This window comes from Pleurodeles waltl, chromosome 11 (assembly GCF_031143425.1).
Source record: "Pleurodeles waltl isolate 20211129_DDA chromosome 11, aPleWal1.hap1.20221129, whole genome shotgun sequence".
Lineage (NCBI taxonomy): Eukaryota > Metazoa > Chordata > Amphibia > Caudata > Salamandridae > Pleurodeles > Pleurodeles waltl.
The window spans coordinates 779,164,077-779,187,823 of NC_090450.1; the positions used below are offsets into that span (position 1 = coordinate 779,164,077).

At 48.8% G+C, this 23,747-nt stretch overlaps 1 protein-coding gene across 5 annotated transcripts in view; it reads left to right on the forward strand.

Annotated features, from left to right (window-relative positions):
• Positions 1 to 23,747, forward strand: part of VSIG10 (V-set and immunoglobulin domain containing 10) — a 235,858-nt gene that overhangs the window by 81,564 nt on the left and 130,547 nt on the right. For all 5 annotated transcript variants that reach the window (XM_069214493.1, XM_069214491.1, XM_069214492.1 and 2 more), the window contains exon 2: positions 15,192 to 15,467. In XM_069214493.1, coding sequence (XP_069070594.1) covers positions 15,192 to 15,467 — 276 coding nt within the window. The remainder of the gene's footprint in view (positions 1 to 15,191; positions 15,468 to 23,747) is intronic.

Here is a 23,747-nt window from a genome sequence, read left to right on the forward strand (position 1 = left end):
TTACACAGAAAGGAGAGAGGAGGTTCCAACCAGTTACAACTGGTGCTGGGAGTGCCCCCTCTCTCCTCCAGCACAGGCTCCAAACATCAGTTGGGGGATTACAAATGCAGGTGTGCCCCGCCTCTCCCTTCTCTCAGCCCAGGAAGACTATTCAGTGTGCAGATGCACCTCTGTGACATCTCCACCCTCCCTGTATACAGGCTGTCTGAAAAGTATGCACAAATCCCAACTGTCACTCTGCCCAGGCATGGATTGGAGTCAAGCTGCAAAACACCAGCGTCATAAGCACAGAGAAATGCTCACTTTCTAGAAGTGGCATTTCTGTAATAGTAATACAAAAATCCACTTACACCAGTAAGCAGCATTTCTCACTAACATTACAACCATATCAAACATGCCTATGCTACCCCTCATAAATCAGACAATACCCCCTACACATAAAGCAGGGCATTTCCAATGTAATCCTATGAGAAGGCAGCTCTCACAACAGTGAGAAACCAAATAGGCTGTTTGTCATTACCAGGACAAGCCACAACACCAGGCACATGTCCTGCCTTCTACGTACATAGCACCCTTCCCATAGGGCAAGCTGGGGCCTACCTTAGGGGTGACTTGCGTGTAGTAAAAGGGAAGTTCTGGGTCTACCAAGTAAATTCACATGTCAGGTCGCTGTGGCAGAAAACTGTGCACGCAGGCCCTGCACTAGCAGGCTTGAGACAGGTTTGAAAGGCTACTTCAGTGGGTGGTGCAAGCAGCGCTGCAGGTCCACTAGTAGCATTTTATTTAAAAGCCCTGGGTATAGAGATACCACTGTACAAGTGACTTATAGGTAAATTAAATGTGCCAATTAGGTATAAGCCAATCATGCCAACTTTAGAAGGGAGAGCACCTGCCACTTAGCACTGATCAGCAGTGCTAAAGTGCTCAGAGTCCTAGAGCCAACAGCGAGAGGTCAGACAAAATAGGAGGAAAGAGGCAAAAAGTCAGGGGATGAACCTACCACATGGGCCTGGTCCAACATAGACCGTACATGTGGCATTGCAATTGTATTCCTTTGTGAAGGCAAATTAGTTTTCACAGTAACTTAGTGGAAGAAAGTGAAAAAGATGGAGCCACTTCTTTAATATACACAGATAAAACAGATAAAACAGACCTGAATAGTGATTGCTTTGAACTGAAAGCTAAACACTCACCTACAGCTCTATTTAGAGTTGGCCCTTAATTCTGAGTGGTAATACCGAGCCTTGGATTACCAATACTGGATTTATTTGCAAAACTGGTGTCATTATTACCTGGGGATTCTGACCTATCTCCTTTTATGACCATATCTAATGGAGATAGAAGATATCAATATCACCAATCTAATTTCCTTATTTCTAGTCCATCTTCTGGCCACATAGCCACTTGCTTATTGCGAGTTGATATGTGTCAATAATTACCACAAAATGCGTATTTTTCAGTGTTCCCTTTAAAGTGTTCTGTTTATGCTTGGTAAGTCAGTGGAAGCTTTGTGGCCGCAGTTGTGCTCCAATGAGACCGAAGAGCGTTGGTTCAGCACATGGTCATCATTACTTTTAGGTGACATTCTCTGCTTCTTCAGAAGTCACATACACTCAGGTGGAATGATAGAATGCACTTGGGGATCACCTAGATAGCTTGTTATTAAGGACCTCAGACCCATTTAGTCCTAAATTGGCTTTTCACCATGAGTGTTAAATCTGTCTTCTCCCACATGTGGACCTTATTGACCTTTTACATCAACACATCGCTTGCAGAAATCATTCATTTCCCTGGTTGTTTTTGTTGTTCAAACCCTGAAAAAGAACATCTTAACTACATATCCTCTGCAGTCATTGCCTTTTTCTACTCGCAGACTTCATCTTTATCCCTAATTCATTTTAAAGGGATTTTTGTTGACACCTTGTGTGGTAACTATTCTATGGCATCACAAATTCTGGTGTGCTGTTTTAGGATCTGCACTGCAGCAGCATTAATATGTTTATTATGTTAGAATGTAGTATGCCCTCCCTCCCCTCACATTTTCACCTGTTAGGTCTTCTTTACTATTAGGTCTAGTCTAGTCTTGTCTACTCTGCTTTTGTCCCCGGACTGCATATAAGTAATTGATGGGTCTGATTGGGATTCAAGGGGGAAAATAGAAGCCTTTAATAACAATGATACCAGATAAAGGCCCTCATTATGAACTTGGCGGTAATCACCACCGACCGCCGTGGTGACGGTGGACAGAAGACCGCGAGTGGCGGTGGACTGCACACCACTGAATAATGATGCCAAAAATTCTGCAACCTTCACCCACCGCCAGGGCATACGACGGCGGAAAGGCAGTACACCCCACCCGCCACTGCCATGCAGACAAATCCTCTGCCCACCAAATAATGATGCACAAATCAGCGTGGTGGACAGTGAATGACGAACAACCATTGGCGGTAAGGACCGCCACGGCCAGTAATGGGACCCACCAACAACAAGTGCACACAATGGCAAGTCTGAAACCCACACACCTGACACACATCCACAAAAATATAAAACACTCACATACACACCCCACAATCCTTTGCATCACCAATAGCAAGACTGAGATTGACAACATAAAATGCATACACTAAACCCAACATCACACAAGTCACACACACAAATACATCACCAAAACACATACATACCCCAAACACCATCACAAGCCACACACATAACCACACAACAGCACCCTCACCAGTATACCCACAACATACACCATGGCACCCCGTAAGCACCCCTGCTTCACAGACAGGGAGCTAAGGACCATGGTTCACGAAATACTCAGGGTCGAGCAACAACTATTCGGGGCACAGGTGCAGCAGACACCTGTGGCTAGGAAGATGGAGCTATGGCAGCTGGCAGCGGATAGTCAACAAGGTCAAAGCAGTGGGAAACCATCCACGCACAAGGGACGACATCCGGAAGAGGTGGAACGACCTGCGCGAGAAAGGTTCGGTCAATGGCACCCAGGCACAACATCGCCGCACAGAAGACTGGTGGTGGTCCCTCATCTACTCCCCCTGAATATAACGACTGGGAGGAGAAGGTCCTGGCTATCCTGCACCCAGAGGGCCTCACCGGACTCACTGGAGGACTGGACTCGGGCAAGTCAGCTACAGTACCTTAACAGTCACCCCACCTATAATGCATGTATCACCTCAACCCTCTCACTACCACCAGGACCCCATCCCCTACCCAGTCCACAACACCTACATCCAAGTTCCCCGCATGCCCACAATCCCACAAACAGATCTCCATCCAGCCCCCTGTGCACAGCCACCTACCCCTGCATGGAATCCCAGTGTCGCTACAGCACACACAATGCACCTCCACCCACCACATGAAATGCAACTAAATGTACATGAAGGGACCTTGCATGCCACAACAGGGGAATATAACCGTCAAATAGTGCAGAGCAGGACAGCAATTGCCGATAAAGTACCTGACACCCACCTGTCTATTTCCCCACACACAGGCACCACCACCCATGCCACCTGGACGGAAATGTCAACGTGTGCCAGTCCTCCACCTGAAGACAGAGGCCCCACTCAGGAGAGTGCAGAAGGATGTCTGGAAATAGAGGAACTCCCTGGCCCATCATACAGTCCTGGACTGTCACCCTTCAGAAGCTCCACCCAAGATACCACTGACACCCCTACCACCCAGCCACCATCATCAGTTCTGGCCAAATGACCCCACACCAGTGTCTCCCGGCCACGGACTGGCGGCCCACATGTATAGAGGCCAGAGTCTCCACCCACCAACAGGCAGGATGATGAAGGGCCAACTGCAAGTAGGACTGCCAGACCTGTGCAGAGGACACAGGCACAGGGGACTAGGGCCAGTGGGAGGGCATCAGTGGCCCAGGGGTGTAGCCAAAGGACGGATGCTGCAGGCCAGGAGGTGATATCTGAGGTCTGGGAGCATACCACCATACCTACAGCCAGCATGGGCCACATCCTGGCCACCCTGGAGCAGAATCAGAGGCTGCAGATAGCACACCACCAGGACGCCATGGATCAATGCCACCATGACCTCCATTGCAGGGGTGCTGCAGCACCAGTACCACAGCCAGCCTGAGTCCTCCACCCACCCGCAAGCCCCGCCCACTAGCCAGGACACTGCCCTGCCATCTACATCTGCAGCAGCTATTGGAATGGTGGCACTGCCAGAGGACACACAGGAAACCAGCACCTCTAACACTGCAGCCCAGCTGCACCTTTGCAAACGTGCCCTCAGACCCAGATATGCCACTGAACACCAGCCAAGACCAAGCTCAGCGCCAGGAAGTGACTCTGCCCTGAACTGTCTCCCTTGTGTGCCACTGAGATACCTTATTGACATGCCACTACCATCATATCGTCTTCCTCTGGCCACATGGACCAAAACCCAGTGCTACCAACAGCTGAGCATATGTACCCGAGTATGTATTTGCACTATGTGCCCACTCCCTTTCACTGTCCCAACACTTATGTATATTTTGCCATTTAATAAATACACCTATGCACATTGTGATTGTCTACACGTTAGCCAGTTAATATCATAATTACACCTTTATTGCAAGAGGGGATTCAAGGGACTGTAGTGTCTGAAGTATGTCACACTGTACCTAATATTGGGTTCCCTGGCACATGCCACTTCAGTCATCATTTAGCATTGTCACTGACAAAAGACACCACAGTACTTATTACATGAGTCAGACTTTAAGTATGCAGTGAAGACATCAGCATAATTAAACAGTACCTTAGAGTCACTGGAAGTATAGGCAGATTAGCTGGGTCCTGGAGTTGAGATCTTCCCCCTCTTCTTCACCACCATCACTTTCATCCCCTCTCTGAGGTTGCAGGGCTCATTGGACAGCACCCTCCTCTTCCAGAAGTGGGATAGCTTTCCTCACAGCCAAGTTGTGCAGCATGCAGCAGGCCACCACTATCATACACACCTTGTCAGGGACATAGCACAGGGATCCCCCTGAGAGATGAAGGCAACGAAATCTAGCCTTCAGGAGACCTATAGTGCATTCAATCACCCTCCTAGTACGTCCATGGGCCTCATGAAAATTCCTCTCTGCATCTGTCCTGGGATTCCTCACTGGTGTCAGGAGCCATTGCAAGTTGGGGTAGCCCGAATCACCTGCAAAAGTGGTCGAAAGAGGGCTTGAACAAACTGCCTTTACTTGCATACAGCCTGACTGTCAGCTATGTACTGATCCGGTGTCATACACACTCACCTATGAGCCAACCTCTCTCCCCTTGTAGTTGTTCCATCATGTGTGGCACACTGCTGTTTCTCAGGACAAATGAATCATGGACTGAGCCAGGGAACCTGGCATTGACATGTGATATGTATTGATCAGCAGTACACATCAATTGTATATTCAAGGAGTGATAGTTCTTATGATTCCTATAAACCTGTTCATTCGCTCTTGGGGGTATGAGAGCTATGTGGGTTCTATCAATGGCACTTATCACATGGGGGATATTAGCGAAGGCATAGAATCTAGATTTGATGGTGGGGAGTTCAGCCCTTTGGGGAAACTGGACATATGCTTGCAAGTGTTAAACGTAGGCATCCAGGAATTTGGACAGGATGTGGCTGAACATTGACTGTGAGACCCCTACACCCATGTCCACTGTCACCTGAAATGAGCCCAGAGCCAAAAAATGGAGCACAGATAGCACTTGCACAGTTTTAGGGATGGCATGCTGATTTTGATTTGCCGGTTTCAGGACAGGATCCATTAATGCACAGAAGTTGTGGATTGTAGCTCTGTTCAGACTGTAGGTGATAATGATGTGATGTTCCTCCATAGTTTCCGGATCTACCAGGGGTCTGTATACAGATGGGGCACTCCCTCGCCACATGGGTCTGTACCTATGGAGCGGGGAGAACACATTCTGAGTATCCACATACACTTGCATCCCATGATGTCACTGTATTTATGCAACACGTAGGTAATACACACAGACGGAAAGAATGAGGTACACCGTCAGGCAAATGTGTGCTGAGTTAACTGTCATAATGGCATCACAGTGTGGACACACTTCCAAAGATGGGTACATGTGAGGATTATAGAATGATGTCAGCAAGCAACGAAGGGGAGAGAGACTGGGGCCCTGGATGAGGCCCCTGCCCAGGCTATGGAGACGTGGTGGTAGCAAAATGGCAGCCTCCTGCCATCCAGGTATGATAGAGTGGAAGTGACTTAATTCTGCTGGCGTTAGTCGTCATGGCGGAAGGCTGTGTTCACCACCGTGCGCCTGATCATTGGATTACATGGTTGTCAATGGGGAACCTGGGCCAATCATGATTACCGCCGTACATGACGGAGCACACCGCTGCGGTACCTACGCCATTTTAGCAAACCATTGACACTTGACTCCTGGTTCATGTGAAGGGTAATACTGCACTGCGTGTGCTGCTGTGTTCTGACGCTGGTCCCTGAGATGGCGCGTGTTACAGGGGAACAGGCCCCGGCCTTCACCGCGGAGGTGCTGGAGTAGCTGATGGATGGGGTCCTACCCTTGTATGCAAAGTTTTATGGGCGACCAGAGAAGCAGGTGAGTTGGCATCTGTCATCCTTAGATGTGTGTGATTGTGGCAGATGCCTGTATGCATGCGAGTTCGATGTGTGACTGCCCAGCCGTAGTTTGTCTGGCATGTTCTACCTGTGAGTTGAAAAAATGCATGTCAACAATGGCAGTTCCATATGGAATGACATAGCATTTGTATTCATTGCACACACACGGACGTCTGTTTCTAGTGCTCTGTGTGTCCCATGCAGGTCAGTGCCCATCAAAAAAAAGACCTGTGGCAAGCTTTCGCCAAGGAGGTGCAGACCCTGGGGGTCTACAACCGGTAGAGCACCCACTGCAGGAAGCAGTGGGAGGACATGAGGCACTGTGCAAGGAAGACCGGAGAGGCCCAGCTGGGAAAGGCCTCCCAACGAGGAAGGAGTGCCCATCGGACCCCGACCCTCCTAATGGCCCGCATAATGGCAGTGGCCTATCCGGATCTGGATGGGCGCTTGAAGGCAGCCACAAGGGGGTGAGTAAGAACACTGTTGAGATACCACTTTGATGGATGGATTTGGGGGCTGTAGGATGCATGCATTGTAGTGCCAGGCCCTTAGACAGGTGTGTCCCTGCAGTCCTGCCCCCTCCAAGTCCTTGGCATGGTGTAAGGGCTAGTTTAGTTCTTGCAACCTCTAATGACCTATGAGGGTCCCCTTTCTGTCACCTGGTATTCGTTGTGGCCTTATGGACTTATAAGTGCACTGGCTGGGCATGGTCTCTTATGGGTGTACTTCACACAGTGTGTAAGGTTTGTGTTTCATGAGGGTTATTTGGTGTATTCTGGGGTTATGCCCACTAGTCAGGGGCACATTCATTACGTATGTTGTCTGTGCTGAGGGTACGTGCGTGACCTGGGTGGGAGTGTGTGTGAGCCAAAATGTACATATATTCAGGATTTGACATAGTTCTCCCTTGTTTTGTTTCCCCACCCCTGTGCTCTTGTGTCCTTGGTGTACATTAGCATCATATGGCGAGGGACCTGAGGCACCGGCGAGTGGGGATGCAACAGTCTAAGGTTTCAAGGAGGCAGAGTCATCCGATGCCAAGGGGACAATGGGTTGGAGGGCGAGGGGAGTACCACGGGGGAGGCAACTACCACTTAAGGTAGTGACTCTGATACCTGCTCCAATGGCAGCTCCCTGGTGGTGGCAGACCCTACTGGGTCCACCCATTCTTTGCCATCTTCCACCACCCCCATACCATCACCTCCCTCCCAGTTGCTCCTCACCGAGTTGCCCGTGCCCGCTCACCCAGGAGGGTGGGCATCTCCTTTGCCCCAGGCCCCTTATCCCCTGCCCCAGTCAGCCCTGCTGCCCACCCGGAGGATGATATTGACCTCCTGAGAACCATCTCTGTAGGGCAGACAACCATTGTGAATGCCATCCAGGGGCTAGCATCCCAGATGCATCAATGCAATGCATACCTGGAAGGCATTCACGGTGCCATGTCTGGCCTACAGAGATCTTTTCAGGCTCTGGCCTCCTCTTTGACAGCAGCCAGTGTCCCTGGTCTTTCTGTCCCCCCTCCCACCACCTCCACACCTTCCAGCACCCCACTCCCTTCGCCCATCCCAAGCACACATACAGACAGCCATGCACACAGATCAACACTCAAGTAGCACACTAAAAAACACAAGCACCACACTTCCACCACAGGCATGCACACACCCAACATACAAAAACACACACAACAACGTCAACTTCCCCCAGTGTGTCATCCTCCCCCGCCACCCTGTTTGTCATCTCACCATGCACACCCACACGCACTGCACCCTCAGTCACTGCTGCTACCCCATTTCATGCAGTCAACATAACATCTGATATCCAGACATGCACCCCTGACACCACACCTGCACTCACCAGAACTACATTTACTGACACTTGCAGCACATTCACCAGACCTGCAGACACCAAGACAACATCCATCTACACTGGCAGCATGTCTTATCCCACTGTGTCCACCCCCCTCCTCCTAAAACACTCAAACATTCACACACATCCACATCACACACATCCACCACACACAAGCATACTAAACAGGCACCTGCATCCATGACCGGCACACCTACACCTGGAACGAGCACTCCCTCAACCTCCACTCCCAGACCTGCCTCCAAACCCCCTCCAACTGCACCTAAAAGTTTTTCCTAACCTGTGTTTACCTGTTTGAACCTACTGGCCAACCCCGTCTTGTCCCTAAATGTGCCCATGTCCTTGCCCAGTCCACTCCTTCCTCGTCCAAGTCCACCTCAGTCTGCCCTTCCCATTCCCATGCCCCTTCCCCAGGGAGGAAGAGGCCTTGTGTTGCCCCAGGTCCCTCTGCCACCCCCCACGGCCAAGCCCACTCCCCCTCCTTCCAAGGGCAAGCCGAAACCCCCTCCACCTCCCAAAACTAAGCCCATGCACCCCCCTTCCAGACCTAAGTCCCCACACCCGCCACCCCCTGCTCCTGTTCTCTAAGATGCCTGGCTGCCCCATTGATGCCCTTTTGAGTGGAGTACCCTTTGCACAAATGGGAGTCAAGTTTGGCCTACACTGGCCGTTCAGGGAATTTCAAATTGGCTAGCCAATGGCCTTTTTAGGACAATACTGTTTTTTCGTTCAAATAGAATTTCAGTGCTCAGTAATGCTGTTGGCACAATATAGTGACGTTGTTCAACGTTTCCCTGTGGGTGGGTGGTTTGCACATGTGTGTACTTTGGTGCAGGGCTTTGTTGCCTTGTGTCTAGCAAGTACATCTTGTTTTGGTATGTATGGCTTGGGATGTGAGAGTGGTTGGGAGTGCGTTGCAAGGTGGGTGGGGTGGGTGTGTAACTGTACCCTTTCTTACCATGTGTACTAGGGTGCGGTACTCACCGTCGTCTTCATCTTTGTCGTCGTCAGTCACGGTCCTGGAGGGGTATGGCAGGGAGCAGCACTGGAATTATTTCCAACTCTCACTCCATGTCTGCGTCAATGATTTCTGTGTGCCTCCCGTGAGTGTTTCCTTTTATACTGTTAATTTCTGCAACACTTTGCCTGGCGGTGGTTCCCGCTCTGGAACTGCTGGCGGTCTGGTGTTTCATTATTTGGTGGGCGGGTAGGTCCTTTCCGCCGGCCGGTGGGCAGCCTCCTCTGTCCTCATCAGGACTACAAAGATGGGGGTGTGTGGATGGACCGCTGCTTGTTTTTCATGTGCTTCATTATTTGGCCGTCTGGACCGCCAGCCTTTTGGCATTAGCTACCGCAACCGCCGGCAGAGTGGTGTTTACCACCATGTTCATAATGACCACCAAAATCTGGTCATCAGGGACGTGTTGTTTGATTTCTCTGCTTTCCTTTAACAACCTATTGCATTTTGGGACCTTGTTCATGTGAACTAAAGTTGTTGGACTAACACAATTGAAATGACATCACAATCATTGACAAAGTCAATAGGTTTGTCCTTGGCTGCCAACTTTTTGGCGTTGTTTGTACTTGTTATGTTGTGGTTTTTTGCAAAATGTGCTGGGTATAATGTATCAATATAAAACAAGCCTGGGGAAATCGAATAACTGGGCTTTGGAAAACTGGTGCAGTGGTTAATTGATTTTTTTTTGTGTATGGCTATCATAGAGAGCCTCTACTGTTTATATCAGTTTTGAAATGTGATAGCTCACTGCTGTGGCAGTCTGAGAGCCTTTGAGCTCAACTTTGATTGACTGAAAGCTGCGGTAGGGGAAATGAAAGCAGGACAGGTGGTGTGAGCTGGTCAGGCATGGCAGGGTAAGCAGGGCTTACTTTGTGCTTGTTGTTTCCGGTGCTGAGCACCGGAACTTATTTTTGAGGGCCGGGGCTTATTTTTCTGCCTCAAGCATTTGCTGCAAGCAAAAGACACATATGGGGAAGACGGATGAAGGGAAAAATGAAAAAGCGTCACAAAGGGAGAAAGAAGAAAGCTGCAATAGTGAGCTGAAGGGGCAGGGAGTGGCTTTTTATGGATTGAAGAGGCCCGAGATGGCTTAAGGATTACGCTTCCTGAGTATTCCGTGTTCACACATTTAATTGCAGCAGCTGCGTGTTTGAGGAGTGCTTTGAGCACAGGCACCTTTTTATTTACAAATTAAGCACTGCAGGTGAGGTATTGTTTTTCACCATTTGAATTGGAGAGGAGAGGCCATTTATCTATTGTTCCCCAAATAACTGTTCTATCCATGTGCATCAGTTAAAATCAGGGGCAGATTATTTTGGGGGCTATAAATAACATTAAAGTATAGATAAAAAGTGAATAACAGTGATGTTTTGCATCTCAGGGTTCTGGGTGACATCATTGACAACTCAAGCTTCACTCTCATTGCCCATTTGATGTCACTCTGACACCACTCTGTGAAAAACCTCCCTATAATGTACTGTTACCCATCTATAATTTTATATATTATTTTTTCCTGCAGGCACATGCCAAGTTAGGCAATGCTGGAAGTGGGTTGACATTTTGCCCTATACGGTATGTATTACTGAGCAGAGGAAAATGTGACTGACACAATAACAATTCAATGGACGAAGCAAGATGGCTGCAAATTCCTCTAAGTTAATTATAGATACAATTCTGGGAAAATCATAAGGTTTCTACTAGTTACAGATATAAATGCATTGCTAGAAGCAAAAATACATTTTTGGCCTCTAAAACCACACATTGCCATAGTAGTTCGTGGCACTGAAGGGAACTATTTTGTGTGAAAGGCCAAAGTGCTGCCACTCACAGTGACTTTAGCCAGTGGCTGAAGTGGGCTGACCAAGTGCTCTATGCTCTGTGATGCAGTGAGCAGAATTAAAATGTGAATGACACAACCATACACCAATGGATGAAAAGGGCTGGCTGTAAGCCTGTTTAGTGAAGTATGGTATAGATATAATTGCAGTAAATTCAAAAGGTTTTGGCCAATGCCAGTCCTAAAAAAGGAAAGCTTAGGGTTGGAACATGGTGTCACTGATGACATGACTTACTTGGTAACTGTATGTATGATCGATTGTGAGATTAGTTTTCCAAGCGTAAGTGTAAACATCCTGGACAAGAGGATGTTTAATTTGGTCTTTGATTTTCAAATAACTGACTTGATCGTCGCACCAGGGAACCTTTGTGTTTATTTCTTCCAAAAATAAAATATTAAAAATTCTGGTGGATCTGATTCTTTTATCAGTTTCCTCTCAAATCATTTGTTCCAAAAGGCATATATATTCGTCAACACAGTTTTCCCAGGACCACTAGTTTGTTCATGGTCTCTCACCTTTCTCACCTGCCGATTCACACCCCAAGCCCTTGTTCAGTTCAGGTCTTTCCATTTCCTTTCAGGTTATGGAGCAATAAGCCTCTTAAGTTTCCATGTTGCCGATGTGGATTTTGCCATTTGTGCGTTTTGGTTACCTGTTTTCCACTTTTGATTTGCACTTCGAATTGACAGAGGTGAAAAATAATTTTCCATTTTCCGCAACTACATAGATAAAAAGTAAATAGAAAATAAAAACTTGAGATGATATATCTGTGTATTCCGTTCATTTTGTACCAATGTAGGATATTTTTTTTAATTTATCGCTTCCCCCAAAATGTCACAGCACTTCTAGAAACACAGAAAATGCACCAATATACAACTGTGGCTATGCCTGATCAGATCAAAAAGATGAGCATAGTGCTGTGTCTTGTCATGTGCAGTGGCCACCCTCACTCTTTGCGGTGTTAGAGATTCTCTAATCCTTGTAGCACAAAGGGACTAGTAGCAATAAACCAATAACCTCATACCTCAGTGATATTAATAGAATGGCAATGCGCTTACACCTCCCAGCAGAAAGTCTAAAACTGACAAGGTTCACAATGATACCAGCAGTGACATATTGTAATTTTGACACCAGCGGTTGCATGCAGTTGTCCAGGTGACTTTAATTTGCTCCTTCTGATGTCCCCTACCATGCAAATATTGGCAGCTTATGCTTTAGGACTGGTTATCACCTGCCTCTGGCAGTTGGTAATCATTCCATGATTTGCAACCTCAGAAGCGGTCTCAAAGCATTTGTGCATGTCATTAAAGACTGCATGCGGGACTCCCCTTTGCTGTCCCTTCCCCTTTGCCACTTGCCAGGGTTTGTGGTGTGTGGATTGGAATCTAATTGCATCTATGAATCGCAACACATTAATATGTGCTGCAAATTAAGACTTTACAACAGCAAAAGTCATATGCATCAGCTTTGCAGTTGCAAACTCTTTTGACCGTCAGCTTCCACTGGTATGGCGTGTGTTAAGTTTTACAAGTGCAAGAACATGTGATCGTTCTGTCTTGGAGGAAGTCAGAATTTTCACAAAGAGAATTTGAGAGGAAGGTCTGGGAGGCATTGATACTAAGGGGCTGATTATGAGTTCGGTGGATGGAACTTCAGACGAGGAGGTTGCCACCATAGTGGCTACCTCCCCGCCGGCCCCATTAAGAGTGTCCCGCTAGGTCAGTGGGCAGAAACATGAGTTTCCGCCCACTGGCCTAGCGGGAAACAGCTTAAGGCAGTGGTTCCCAACCTTGACATCTGTGGACCCCACTTTATTATTACTGGAACCCAGGGACCCCCACTGAATCATAATTTAAATCTGGGGACTCCCCAATGAGTCATTACTGAAAGCTGGGGACCTAATCTGTTAATAATATTTCATTTTCTAAGCAGTTGCGGACCCCCTGAGGAGGCTTCGCGGACACCCAGGTGTACCCGAACCACAGGTTGGGAACCACTGGCCTATACCATTGTAAAATTGATAAATGCCCCGAGGCCCCCCTCCACCTCTTTTCCACCAGCATTTTCATGGCGCTGCTACTGCCATGAAACTGCTGGCAGAGCAGGGGGTCGTAATCCCCAGGGCAGCGCTGCCCTGGCAGATTAGGACTGCCGAGATCTCTGATCCTGGCGGAGCTGGCAGTTCCCTGATGGCCCGACCCCCAGGGTTGTAATGTGGTCATCGGACTGTTGCATTGGTGTTGGACCGCCGCATTGGCAGCGGTTGGGATCCACATTAGTCTAGTGACCGCCAGGCTCGTAATAAGGGCCTAAATGTTCTAGGTTCCCGTACAATGTTTTGAAGCTAAACATAGCCCTTACTTAACTAATAGGTTACAGGTCTGAATGCTCATGTGGAAATGTATAGTAAAACAATTTGTGGTCATAGGACCTGCATTAAACTCGCCCCCACGGCATTTCCATTGGTCACTGCGCCTGCTGCAGCAGCGGTCTTTAAATGAATTGGAAGGTACAGGTTTGAATGCCCTACAGTTTCTCATCGCTCACTGGTCCATAGTTGGTAAAGTGAATGCCATGGAACTGGGCAATGTTAACTCTGATTTGCCAAGTTTGATCTGATGTATTAAGGCAGTGGATCAACATCCGGAGGCGGGACCCTTGTGTGAGCACTGCCCATATTTCTTCATATATATCTGATTTGTACTTTATTTGTAACTTCCAAATCCCATCCTTTCATGTTGTCCAACAGCTAGTTTTGGCCTTTTCACCAACAGTTGCAAAATTCTGGTACTTTTAGGTTTTCTTTATTATTATGATTTTGGGGTACTTACCAAACATGTTTATATACAGTATAAGAACGTCTTTGCAGATTTGTAAATAAGCTAGAAAAGGTTTTAGATAAACTACAGGTACATGAATTAATATGCCGAGGACACTGAAGAAACAATATAGTTCTTGGTGCTAAGTCAGGGGCAGGGGTATTTGTGCAGCAGGTGCAGTGGCAACAGGATCAGGTGTGTGAGCGACCCACTGTACCCCACTTGTGGCTGTCTTTTACTATTAAGGCAGCGGACAGGGAGGTCCATAATGCAGTAGGGCCCAGTAGAGCATACTTAATAACCAGAAAGACACCCTAAAAATGTTATAACTATCTGGCATTTAGCCAAAACTGCACTTTGCAGGCCTCACTGAATAGCCAGCAAATCACAGGGTGGCTAAGATCTCAGTATTCCCAGGGTGGCGAAGCAAAGGTGATGTTTAATGCGGGTCCTCTCAGTGCAGAAGCACTGCTCCCATGCTGAAGGTCGCCTTTCAAGGAGAATGTGGCACTTCTGGTCTGGCTACATTACAGGTACCGTTTCTAGTTGGGAGAATTGATGTAACAATGGATGTTTTTAAAGATATACTGGTAAGAAAGGTTTACTCATGCGAACATTCGTGCTTGGGCAAGAGACAACAGCACCACTGTAGGAGTATTTTTTTAAATGTGATCAAAACTCACAGCACTCAGACTTCTCATCTTAAAAGGAAGGAAATTATGTAGGAAAGAATTGCTAAATTAAAATGCCATTTTATGATTATTTAGAAATTATTAAAGGACCCAGGAATAGGTCTGATGGAATAGGTTTCATTAAACCTTGTTTTTATCCAACTGTGTATGGATAGCTTTTTGTATGTGATAACGTATATCTGTTTAGTTAGAAAGAGACAGTTTGGTCATTTCTTTGATTTATCTACTTTTAAAAGATCTAGAGTGAGTCTGCCTGGTTAGCACTGGTGCAACTTAACAACAGACAAATCTAACAACAAAGTTACCTTTTCAGCCTTTAATTGACTTTGTCTCCTTCTCTAGGGTCCGAAGTAGACACAATCATGGGAGAAGTTGGAGGAAATGTGACTCTACCCTGTAGAAATGCATCCCTTGGAACGGACAAGGTGGATTGGTTTAAAATCGGCAATGATCATCCTGTCCTGTCTTTGTCCTGGCCAACGTGGAATGTGCGCTTTGAGTGGGGAAATCAGAGTTCTCTGCAAATTAAGGAGCTTCAACTAGAGGATGAAGGGAACTACACATGCATGCTGGTGAGCTCTGGAAACCCCCAGCCACAGATCCAACTTCTTCTTGCCTGTGAGTACTGTCAGCTTGGAGGTGATGAAACCGGTGTGCTAATGACATGTTTATCATTTGTCTTTCAAGAGGAATTTCTTAGGGAGCCCCAACTTGAAGTGGGAGAGTGTTGGAGAGGTAGCTCACTATTTGTAGGGGATTCTGTGCCGGGGCTTGGAAAGGGACATTTCTGAGCTGTCCACCATCAACAAGAACTTTTCAAAGTAGGACAGAGGGGGTCATTCTGACCCTGGCGGTCATTGACCGCCAGGGTCAACAACCACGAGAGCACCGCCAACAGGCTGGCGGTGCTCTCAAGGGCATTCTGACCGCGGCGGTTTGGCCGCGGTGAGAAAGGGAAAACCGGCGGTCTCCCGCCGGTTTTCCGCTGCCCTCAGGAATCCTCCATGGCGGCGCAGCTTGCTGCGCCGCCATGGGGATTCCGACACCCCATACCGCCATCCTGTTCCTGGCGGTTCGCCCGCCAGGAACAGGATGGCGGTATGGGGTGTCGTGGGTCCCCCGTAAGAGGGCCCCACAAAGAATTTCAGTGTCTGCTTAGCAGACACTGAAATTTGCGACGGGTGCAACTGCACCCATCGCACCTTCCCACTCCGCCGGCTCCATTCGGAGCCGGCTTCCTCGTGGGAAGGGGTTTCCCGCTGGGCTGGCGGGCGGCCTTCTGGCGGTCCCCCGCCAGCCCAGCGGGAAAGCCAGAATGGCCTCTGCGGTCTTTCGACCGCGGAGCGGCCATCTGGCGGTGCCCGCCGGCCTCAGAATGAGGCCCAGAATCACTTAGTCCAGCTGTAATATTGACTTCGTTGCTTTCTCCCGAAGAGTTTGTGTGGCAATCCCTCACACATAGTAAAACAATTTTGCTGATAGATAACACTAAGTAGGAGATTTCTGAGTAGTCAAAGCTTTGTAATGACTTGATGGCAACGAACAGGGTACCTGCAGGGGGACAACACTACCCCTTTTCTCTGGTACTCTACCATATGTACCTAGCTTATAGGCATTACCTAACTGAAGATGTATTAAGCAATAAACTGTGCATTTGAGGTACAGGATTTGTAAAAAAACGAAGACATTATACTCTTCCCTGACCCTTTGCTTTGTCACCTTCCTCATTCAGACGCTTAGCAGGCCCTCACCTCAACACTTGAATAGACAGGCACATTATTTCTGTTGAAAATAAAAACGTTTTTGACCAGGTGAACTGTAAAGAGCATGCACTTTCAACGATTTTCAACTCTATTGGAAATTAGGGCAAACAGCACAAAGTATCCCAACTCAACCGTCCCTATATCAGATTGCAGTACATGATTAAAACCAGAAATCATTTATTGGTGAAAGAAGCCAATAAAAGTAAATTTCTCTTGATGGACTACAAGCAAAAAGTCTCAGCTTCATGTGTAGGAGGCACTGGCAGGGTGGACTCTGAGGAATACACTGCATGCTTCCTGTTGGCTTGTGATGATTTTGAAAACACATACATCATTTTCGGAGGTTTAAGATGTTTCCCCCTGTGTGAGCAACATTGGGGATTTTCCTCAGCACCTGGAAAGGATACACACTCAATATTCATGGGTCTGCTTATTACAACAGTTATATGAATATTGGTGAACTGCATCATGCTACTTACTATATGCAAGTATGATGTATAGTACCATGATGTTCTTCATGCACAACATTTGTGGAATTTGGTAAAAAGATTTTTCCATGAGGGAAATCACCAGTATCCTATGGTCACTATGGCCTACTTGAAAGAAGTGAAGCAAAATAATGTAATGAAAATTTACCCAAAGTAAGCAATACATGTGCGAACCGAGAGGTATGAAACATGAAACATAGCAAAGGGTAAATGCAAGCTCAAAAAGATATGACTTTTTTATGCTCTATTAAGAAGAAAATCATCTAATGTCCATAGGAAAGGCTGGCAGGGAACTATAATTATGTGTAGTCGCTCATACCTTTGTTTGACCACAATACTACTTACAGAGAAAATGGTGTCCCTACTGTGCAAACACTTCGTTTACAATGCACATAGTCGGGGGAGGGTGTGGCCAACCAGATGGCCAAACCGATCGCACTAAATGAGTGCTCCCGGTCCAGCTACAGAAACTTACAGAATCCTGCCGCCCCGTGGACCTGGCGGACTCAGTGACGGGGTTGGGGAGGTCGGGTGAGGCGATGGAGGGAAACATGGACGCCTAGAACTGTGCTGCACTGCCAAGGCTGAGGAGAGTGCCTGACCCTAACATGGCTGCCGGGGTAAATGATGCACGCTGGGCCAGCAGCACCTGAAGAGGTAGGCCCTGGCCCGTGGCTGCTGCAGTAGACAGATGCCCCCTGTGGCCCCAAGGTGCCTGACAGTGAGCACTTTGGGATGTGGGGGCTGCCTGATTCGCTTCTGCCTCCCTTTTGACTGATGCTGGGCCCACTGGTCACCACCCCTGGTCTGGAGGGTCTCGTGGATTAACCCGACGGGGGGGGCCGAGAGTCTGCATGACAGGGGCCAGGGAGCCGCATTGGGGATCCAGAGAGGCGGCAGGGGACACCTGTGAGCGAGTGGGGAACACCTGGAACAGCGACTGGCCTATGAGGGGTGCGGCCTGCCTGGACTGTAAATGAGGCCGCGCCGACCAGAGAAACTCCGAGTCTGAACTGCGGAGAAGTGCCACTGGGGCACAATTGGAGTGTCGTCGATGGGCCGACACATATGGCTGTCCACTGCCCCCCCACCCAACCCCACCTATTATCTGCCTGAACATTGCCCCACAGGCTACCTGACTACAGCGCTGATCATGGAGGTGCGGGGCACTCCAGGAGGCGTTGGAGGCTAGATCACCTGCAGAGTCAAAACTTTTGTGCTTCCCTGATCACGCTCTCTGTGACCAGGACGGACACCAACTCCGCCTGATTGGTGTGGTGCTATGGGGCTGTTGACGCGCGAGGAGGCGCCGCCCACAACATGAACACCAGATAACTAGTGGGCTTGTCAGCGGCCGGTACGGTGGGCCTCGCGCATCATGGGTAAGGACAAAACAGCCAAAAATCGCGCAACAGACGAGGATGGACCAATTCACTGCCCAGAGCGTGGGGGAAGATCACAGAGAGAGCCTCTGGGGCCCAGATCCTGGCAGCCATCGAGGCATTTGGGCAGTCGGCGCAGGTGCAGATCGCCACTATGGCAGTGGATGTTAACTTGTTGAGAGCTGATCTGAGGTTGGTGGCGGAGCAATCAGTGGCCACTGAGCAGCAGGTGAATGGCATGCAGACGGTCATAGATGTCCTGAGGGTCACTGTGGCCACCCTTAAGGCTAAAACGCACAGCCTGGAGGCAAGGGCTGACGATGCGGAGGGGAGGTCGTAGTGATGCAACCTACGAGTTGTGGGCTTTCCGGAGGGAGCGGAGAGTACGGGCCCGGAGGCCTTCTTAGAGGACTGGATCAGAAAGACTATGCCACTGCCCCCCTGTCATCTGTGTTTGTGGTGGAGCGAGTGCATAGGGCCCTAGCCCCCTTGACACCACTGGGTGCTCCCCACAGAATGATCATTGCCAAGATCCTCAATTACAGAGACTGCAACATTATACTGCAGGAAGTACGCAAGCACGGCGACCTCTCGAGAATTACACTATATTCTTTTTCCCAGATTATATGAGGGCCGTCCAGCTCCAAAGACAATCATATGGAGGTGTTAAACAAAAGTTAAAAGAAATGGGGTACACCTGTATGCTATTATATCCAGACAAAATTAAGGTCCTACATGCGGGCCGCTCGCACTTTTTCAAAACACCAGAAGCAGCATGGGACTGGCTGGAACTCAGAGGGAGATTCCCCCATGGAAGAGGTTGCAGTGATGACTGGGGGGCCGGGGATTCGCAGGCCACTACGCACAGAATAAATTGATGTCGCCGGACCAGCCGGGACAACAGGGTGATAGTGCGCCCCAATGGCACCCTGAGCCTGGAGTAAAAGAGACCGGAGTGAGAGGAGGCAAGACTACTGCTAGAGTCTGTCACATCTGTGGCATCCTCATGGGGTTGCTACGGGGTGAGGAGGACCCAACCCCAGACTTGACAATGCCGCGGAGGATCCACTTGCACCAGTGGCGGGGGCATGCACCCAAAGCCAACGCACAATGGACAACGAGTGAATGACGAGGGGCTGAAACCTGAAATAGGAGGCACTGCCCTCCCCTTGTACCTTGCTACTCGCTCCCCCGAGACTCCTACTGTGGCCCCGTCCCATTGCTGTGATCGGGGAACGATGACTCCTTCCCCTTGCCTCTCCTCCTCCCTCCTCCCCCCTTCCTTCTATCTGCTCCTGCCAGTGCTGGGGGCGGCGGGGCTTTGGAGCGGCAACAACGAATGGGGATGGGTTGCTATGACAGGCTAACCTCCCTACTTTAGCTGCGACTATTCTCTTTTTGCCTCTCACCCCCTTCTAACCTTCTACAAGGCTACTAACTCTTATTCTATGATCTTCATTGTATTGTTATAGTTCTGACAACTGAGAACAGTGTGTATGTGAGCTGGATGGTTGCAGGAGGGGTGCTGGAGAACAGCTTGCACGCCAACCCACGACATCTTGAGTTGCTCCTCACTGTCAGGTGGGGTAGCCGGCCCGCTCCCCTCCCCATTCTAGGTACCCCCAGAAGGGATAGCAGGAATCACGCACCGTTGGGCATGCACTAGTTGTTAGGAGGTGTTTACCCGGGAGGGGTGTTGGCAATTGGGTGGAGTTGTTTGTTGTTTTTGGAGTTATGCTTTATAAAATTGGTGAGCTTTGTGCATTGTAACGGCGGATGTTGCAACAGGTCATGGAGCGAGTTTTACTACTATGTGTGCACCTGGCCAATGCGCGGGGGACCTGGGCAGGGCAGGGGGTAATGTTGAAGAGCGGCGCTGCGTTTGCTGACCGGGATAGGCTGAGATGGGTGAACTAATGCATATTATCACGTGGAATGTGAGGGGGTTGAACTCCTTTGTAAAACGCTACAGAATACATACATACCTCAAACAAATTGGTGCACACATTGCCCTGCTGCAGGAGATGCTCTTGAAGGACAATGAAGCACAAAAATTACAAACGAAGTGGAGGGGACAGCTCTATTCGTCCACATACTCATCCTACTCTAGGGGGGTGTCGATATGGGTTGCCCCTGGAGTATCATTCCAACTAAAGGGGCTAACGGCAGACCTGGAGGGCCGCTATGTACTCCTACATGGGAACTTTGATGGGCATGACCTCTGCATCCTGAATATATATGCCCCCCAACTCTGATGATGCCGAGTTCTTTAAAAATTTGGAGCAAGAACTATTACCCTACATTCTGATGCCCATTGTCTGGGCAGGGGACTTTAATTGCGTCCTAGACGGTGCTTTGGACAGATGCACACCGAAACTGGGCACAAAGCCCCACATGACTGCTAGACTCCAGGTGGTCATGACTAGACTGCAATTTGTCGATATATGGAGGGAACTGACCCCATGTCCAAAACGTATTCCTGCTACACACCCGGCAATGAGGCATACAGCAGGTTGGATAGATTTCTGTTAGCAAATGATGGCACTCTAGATGTCTGGCGGGCGGCCTACCAGATCAGATTCCTATCAGACCACGCCCCCCTGGTGCCGGATTGTGAGACTGGTGCCCCCTGGCCAGTGATCCCCCTGTGGTGAATGCAGCCTAAGCTGCTTGAAGACCCCAAATATAGGGGGTGTTAGACCTGACAGCCTTAGGGTGGTCACCCCTAACTTTTTGCCTGCCTCCCTCCACTTTCTGGACACTGTTTTTGCTGGTTTGTAGACACTGCACACTTTACCACTGCTAACCAGTACTAAAGTGCATATGCTCTCTCCCTTTAAACATGGTAACATTGGATCATACCCAAATGGACTTTTTAATTTACTTATAAGTCCCTAGTAGAGTGCACTATATGTGCCCAGGGTCTCTACATTAAATGCTACAAGTGGGCCTGCAGCACTGATTGTACCACCCACTTAAGTAGCCCCTTAACCTTGTCTCAGGCCTGCCATTGCAAGGTCTGTGTGTGCAGTTTCACTGCCAATTCGACTTGGCATTTAAAAGTACTTGCCAAGCCTAAGCCCCCCCTAGTTTTCTACATATAAGACACCCCTAAGGTATGCCCTAGGTAACCCATACAGCAGGGTGCTGTGTAGGCAAAAGGCAGGACATGTACCTATGTAGTTTACATGTCCTGGTAGTGTAAAACTCCTAAATTCATTTGTACACTGCTGTGAGGCCTGCTCTCTTCATAGGCTAACATTAGGGCTGCCTCATACATTGTTTGAGTGGTAGCTGCTTATCGGAAAGGAGTAGGAAGGTCATATTTAGTATGGCCAGAATGGTGATATAAAATCCTGCTGACTGGTGAAGTTGGATTTAATATAACTTTTTTAGAAATTCCACTTTTAGAAAGTGAGCATTTCTCTGCACTTAAATCTTTCTGTGCCTTACAATCCACATCTGGCTGGGTTTAGTTGACAGCTCCTTGTGCATTCACTCGGACACTCCCCAAACACAGGATACTCAGCCTCACTTGCATACATCTGCATTTTGAATGGGTCTTCCTGGGCTGGGAGGGTGGAGGGCCTGCTCTCGCACAAAAGACTGCCACACCCCCTACTGGGACCCTGGCAGACAGGATTGAACTGAAAGGGGACCTGGTGCACTTCTAAGCCACTCTTTGAAGTATCCCCCACTTCAAAGGCACATTTGGGTATATAAACAGGGCTTCTTCCTCTTCCAACTCAGACATGTCCTGGAGAAGAAACTTATAACCAGAACCTGCATCCTGCCAAGAAGAACTGCCTGACTCCCCAAAGGACTCACCTGACTGCTTTCTGTGAAGGACTGCTACCTTGCTGTTCCCCTGCTGCCTTGCTGCTCCCTGGCTGTTATGAAGGAGTGCTATCCAAGGGCTTGGATAGAGCTTGCCTCCTGTTCCCTGAAGTCTCAGGACCAAAAAGACTTCATCTCTTCAAGAAGGACTCCTTGTGCGGCGCAATTCGATGCACAGCCTGCCAAAAACGATGCACAGCCTGCACCGTGGTGCAAATTTGACTGCACGCCGCAGCCCGACTTCACAACAAGAGGATAGACGCAGCGCCAGCGTAGGGACCGGAAATTCGACCTACGGCCCACTGGATCAACGCATAACCGAGCCGGAACGACGCTGCCTGACTTCCAGAGAGGAATAGATGCAGCACCTGCTGTGCGTTAGAAGATTCGACGCAACGCTCACCGGATCAACACAGCTCCTGTCACTTAGGGCCAGATGTAGGAAACAGTTTGTGACTCGCAAATGGCAAAAATTGCCGTTTGCGACTCGCAAACCGGAGTTTCCTATGCAGAAATGCATTTTGCGAGTCGGAACCGACTCGCAAAATGCATTTCCGACTCGCAAATAGGAAGGGGTGTTCCCTTCCTATTTGCGACTCGCAGTAGGATGCAGTACGCGGTCGCAAATGGAGTCGCAGTTACCATCCACTTGAAGTGGATGGTAACCCACTCGCAAATTGGAAGGGGTCCCATGGGACCCCTTCCCCTTTGTGAATGGACCCCAAAATATTTTTTCAGGGCAGGTAGTGGTCCAAGGGACCACTACCTGCCCTGAAAAAATTCCGAAACAAAAGGTTTCGGATTTTTTTTTTAAGTGCAGCTCGTTTTCCTTTAAGGAAAACGGGCTACACTTAAAAAAACGAAAAAAAACAAATGCTTTATTGACAAGCAGTCACGGACATGGAGGTCTGCTGACTACAGCAGGCCTCCATGTTAGTGAGTGCCCATAGTCGCTATGGGGCCGCAATTTGCGACCCACCTCATTAATATTAATGAGGTGGGTCTTTGCGACCCCATAGCGACTCGCAGACGGTGTCTGAGACACCGTTCTGCATATGGTTTTGCGACTCGGAAATTGCGAGTCGCTCGGAGTCGCAATTTCCGAGTCGCAAAATCAAGTTTTGCTACATCTGGCCCTATGTCCTGCCAGTGCAGGAAATCCACGCACCGTCCCCACAACCCAAAGAGGATCCACGACGAGCGCCAGAAATCGACGCACAGTCGTCTCTGCGTGGAAACCAAATGACGCATTGCCGTGTGCGGCCCGAGAAATCAACGCACACTCCTTTGTTCCCACGCTTCTCCTCCTCTGTGGCCCTTTGCGGAGATTTTTCAAGCAAACCAGGTACTTTGTGCTTGAAAGATACTTTGTTTGCTTTAAAAAGATTTAAGACACTTTATATCACTTTTCAGTGATATCTCTACATT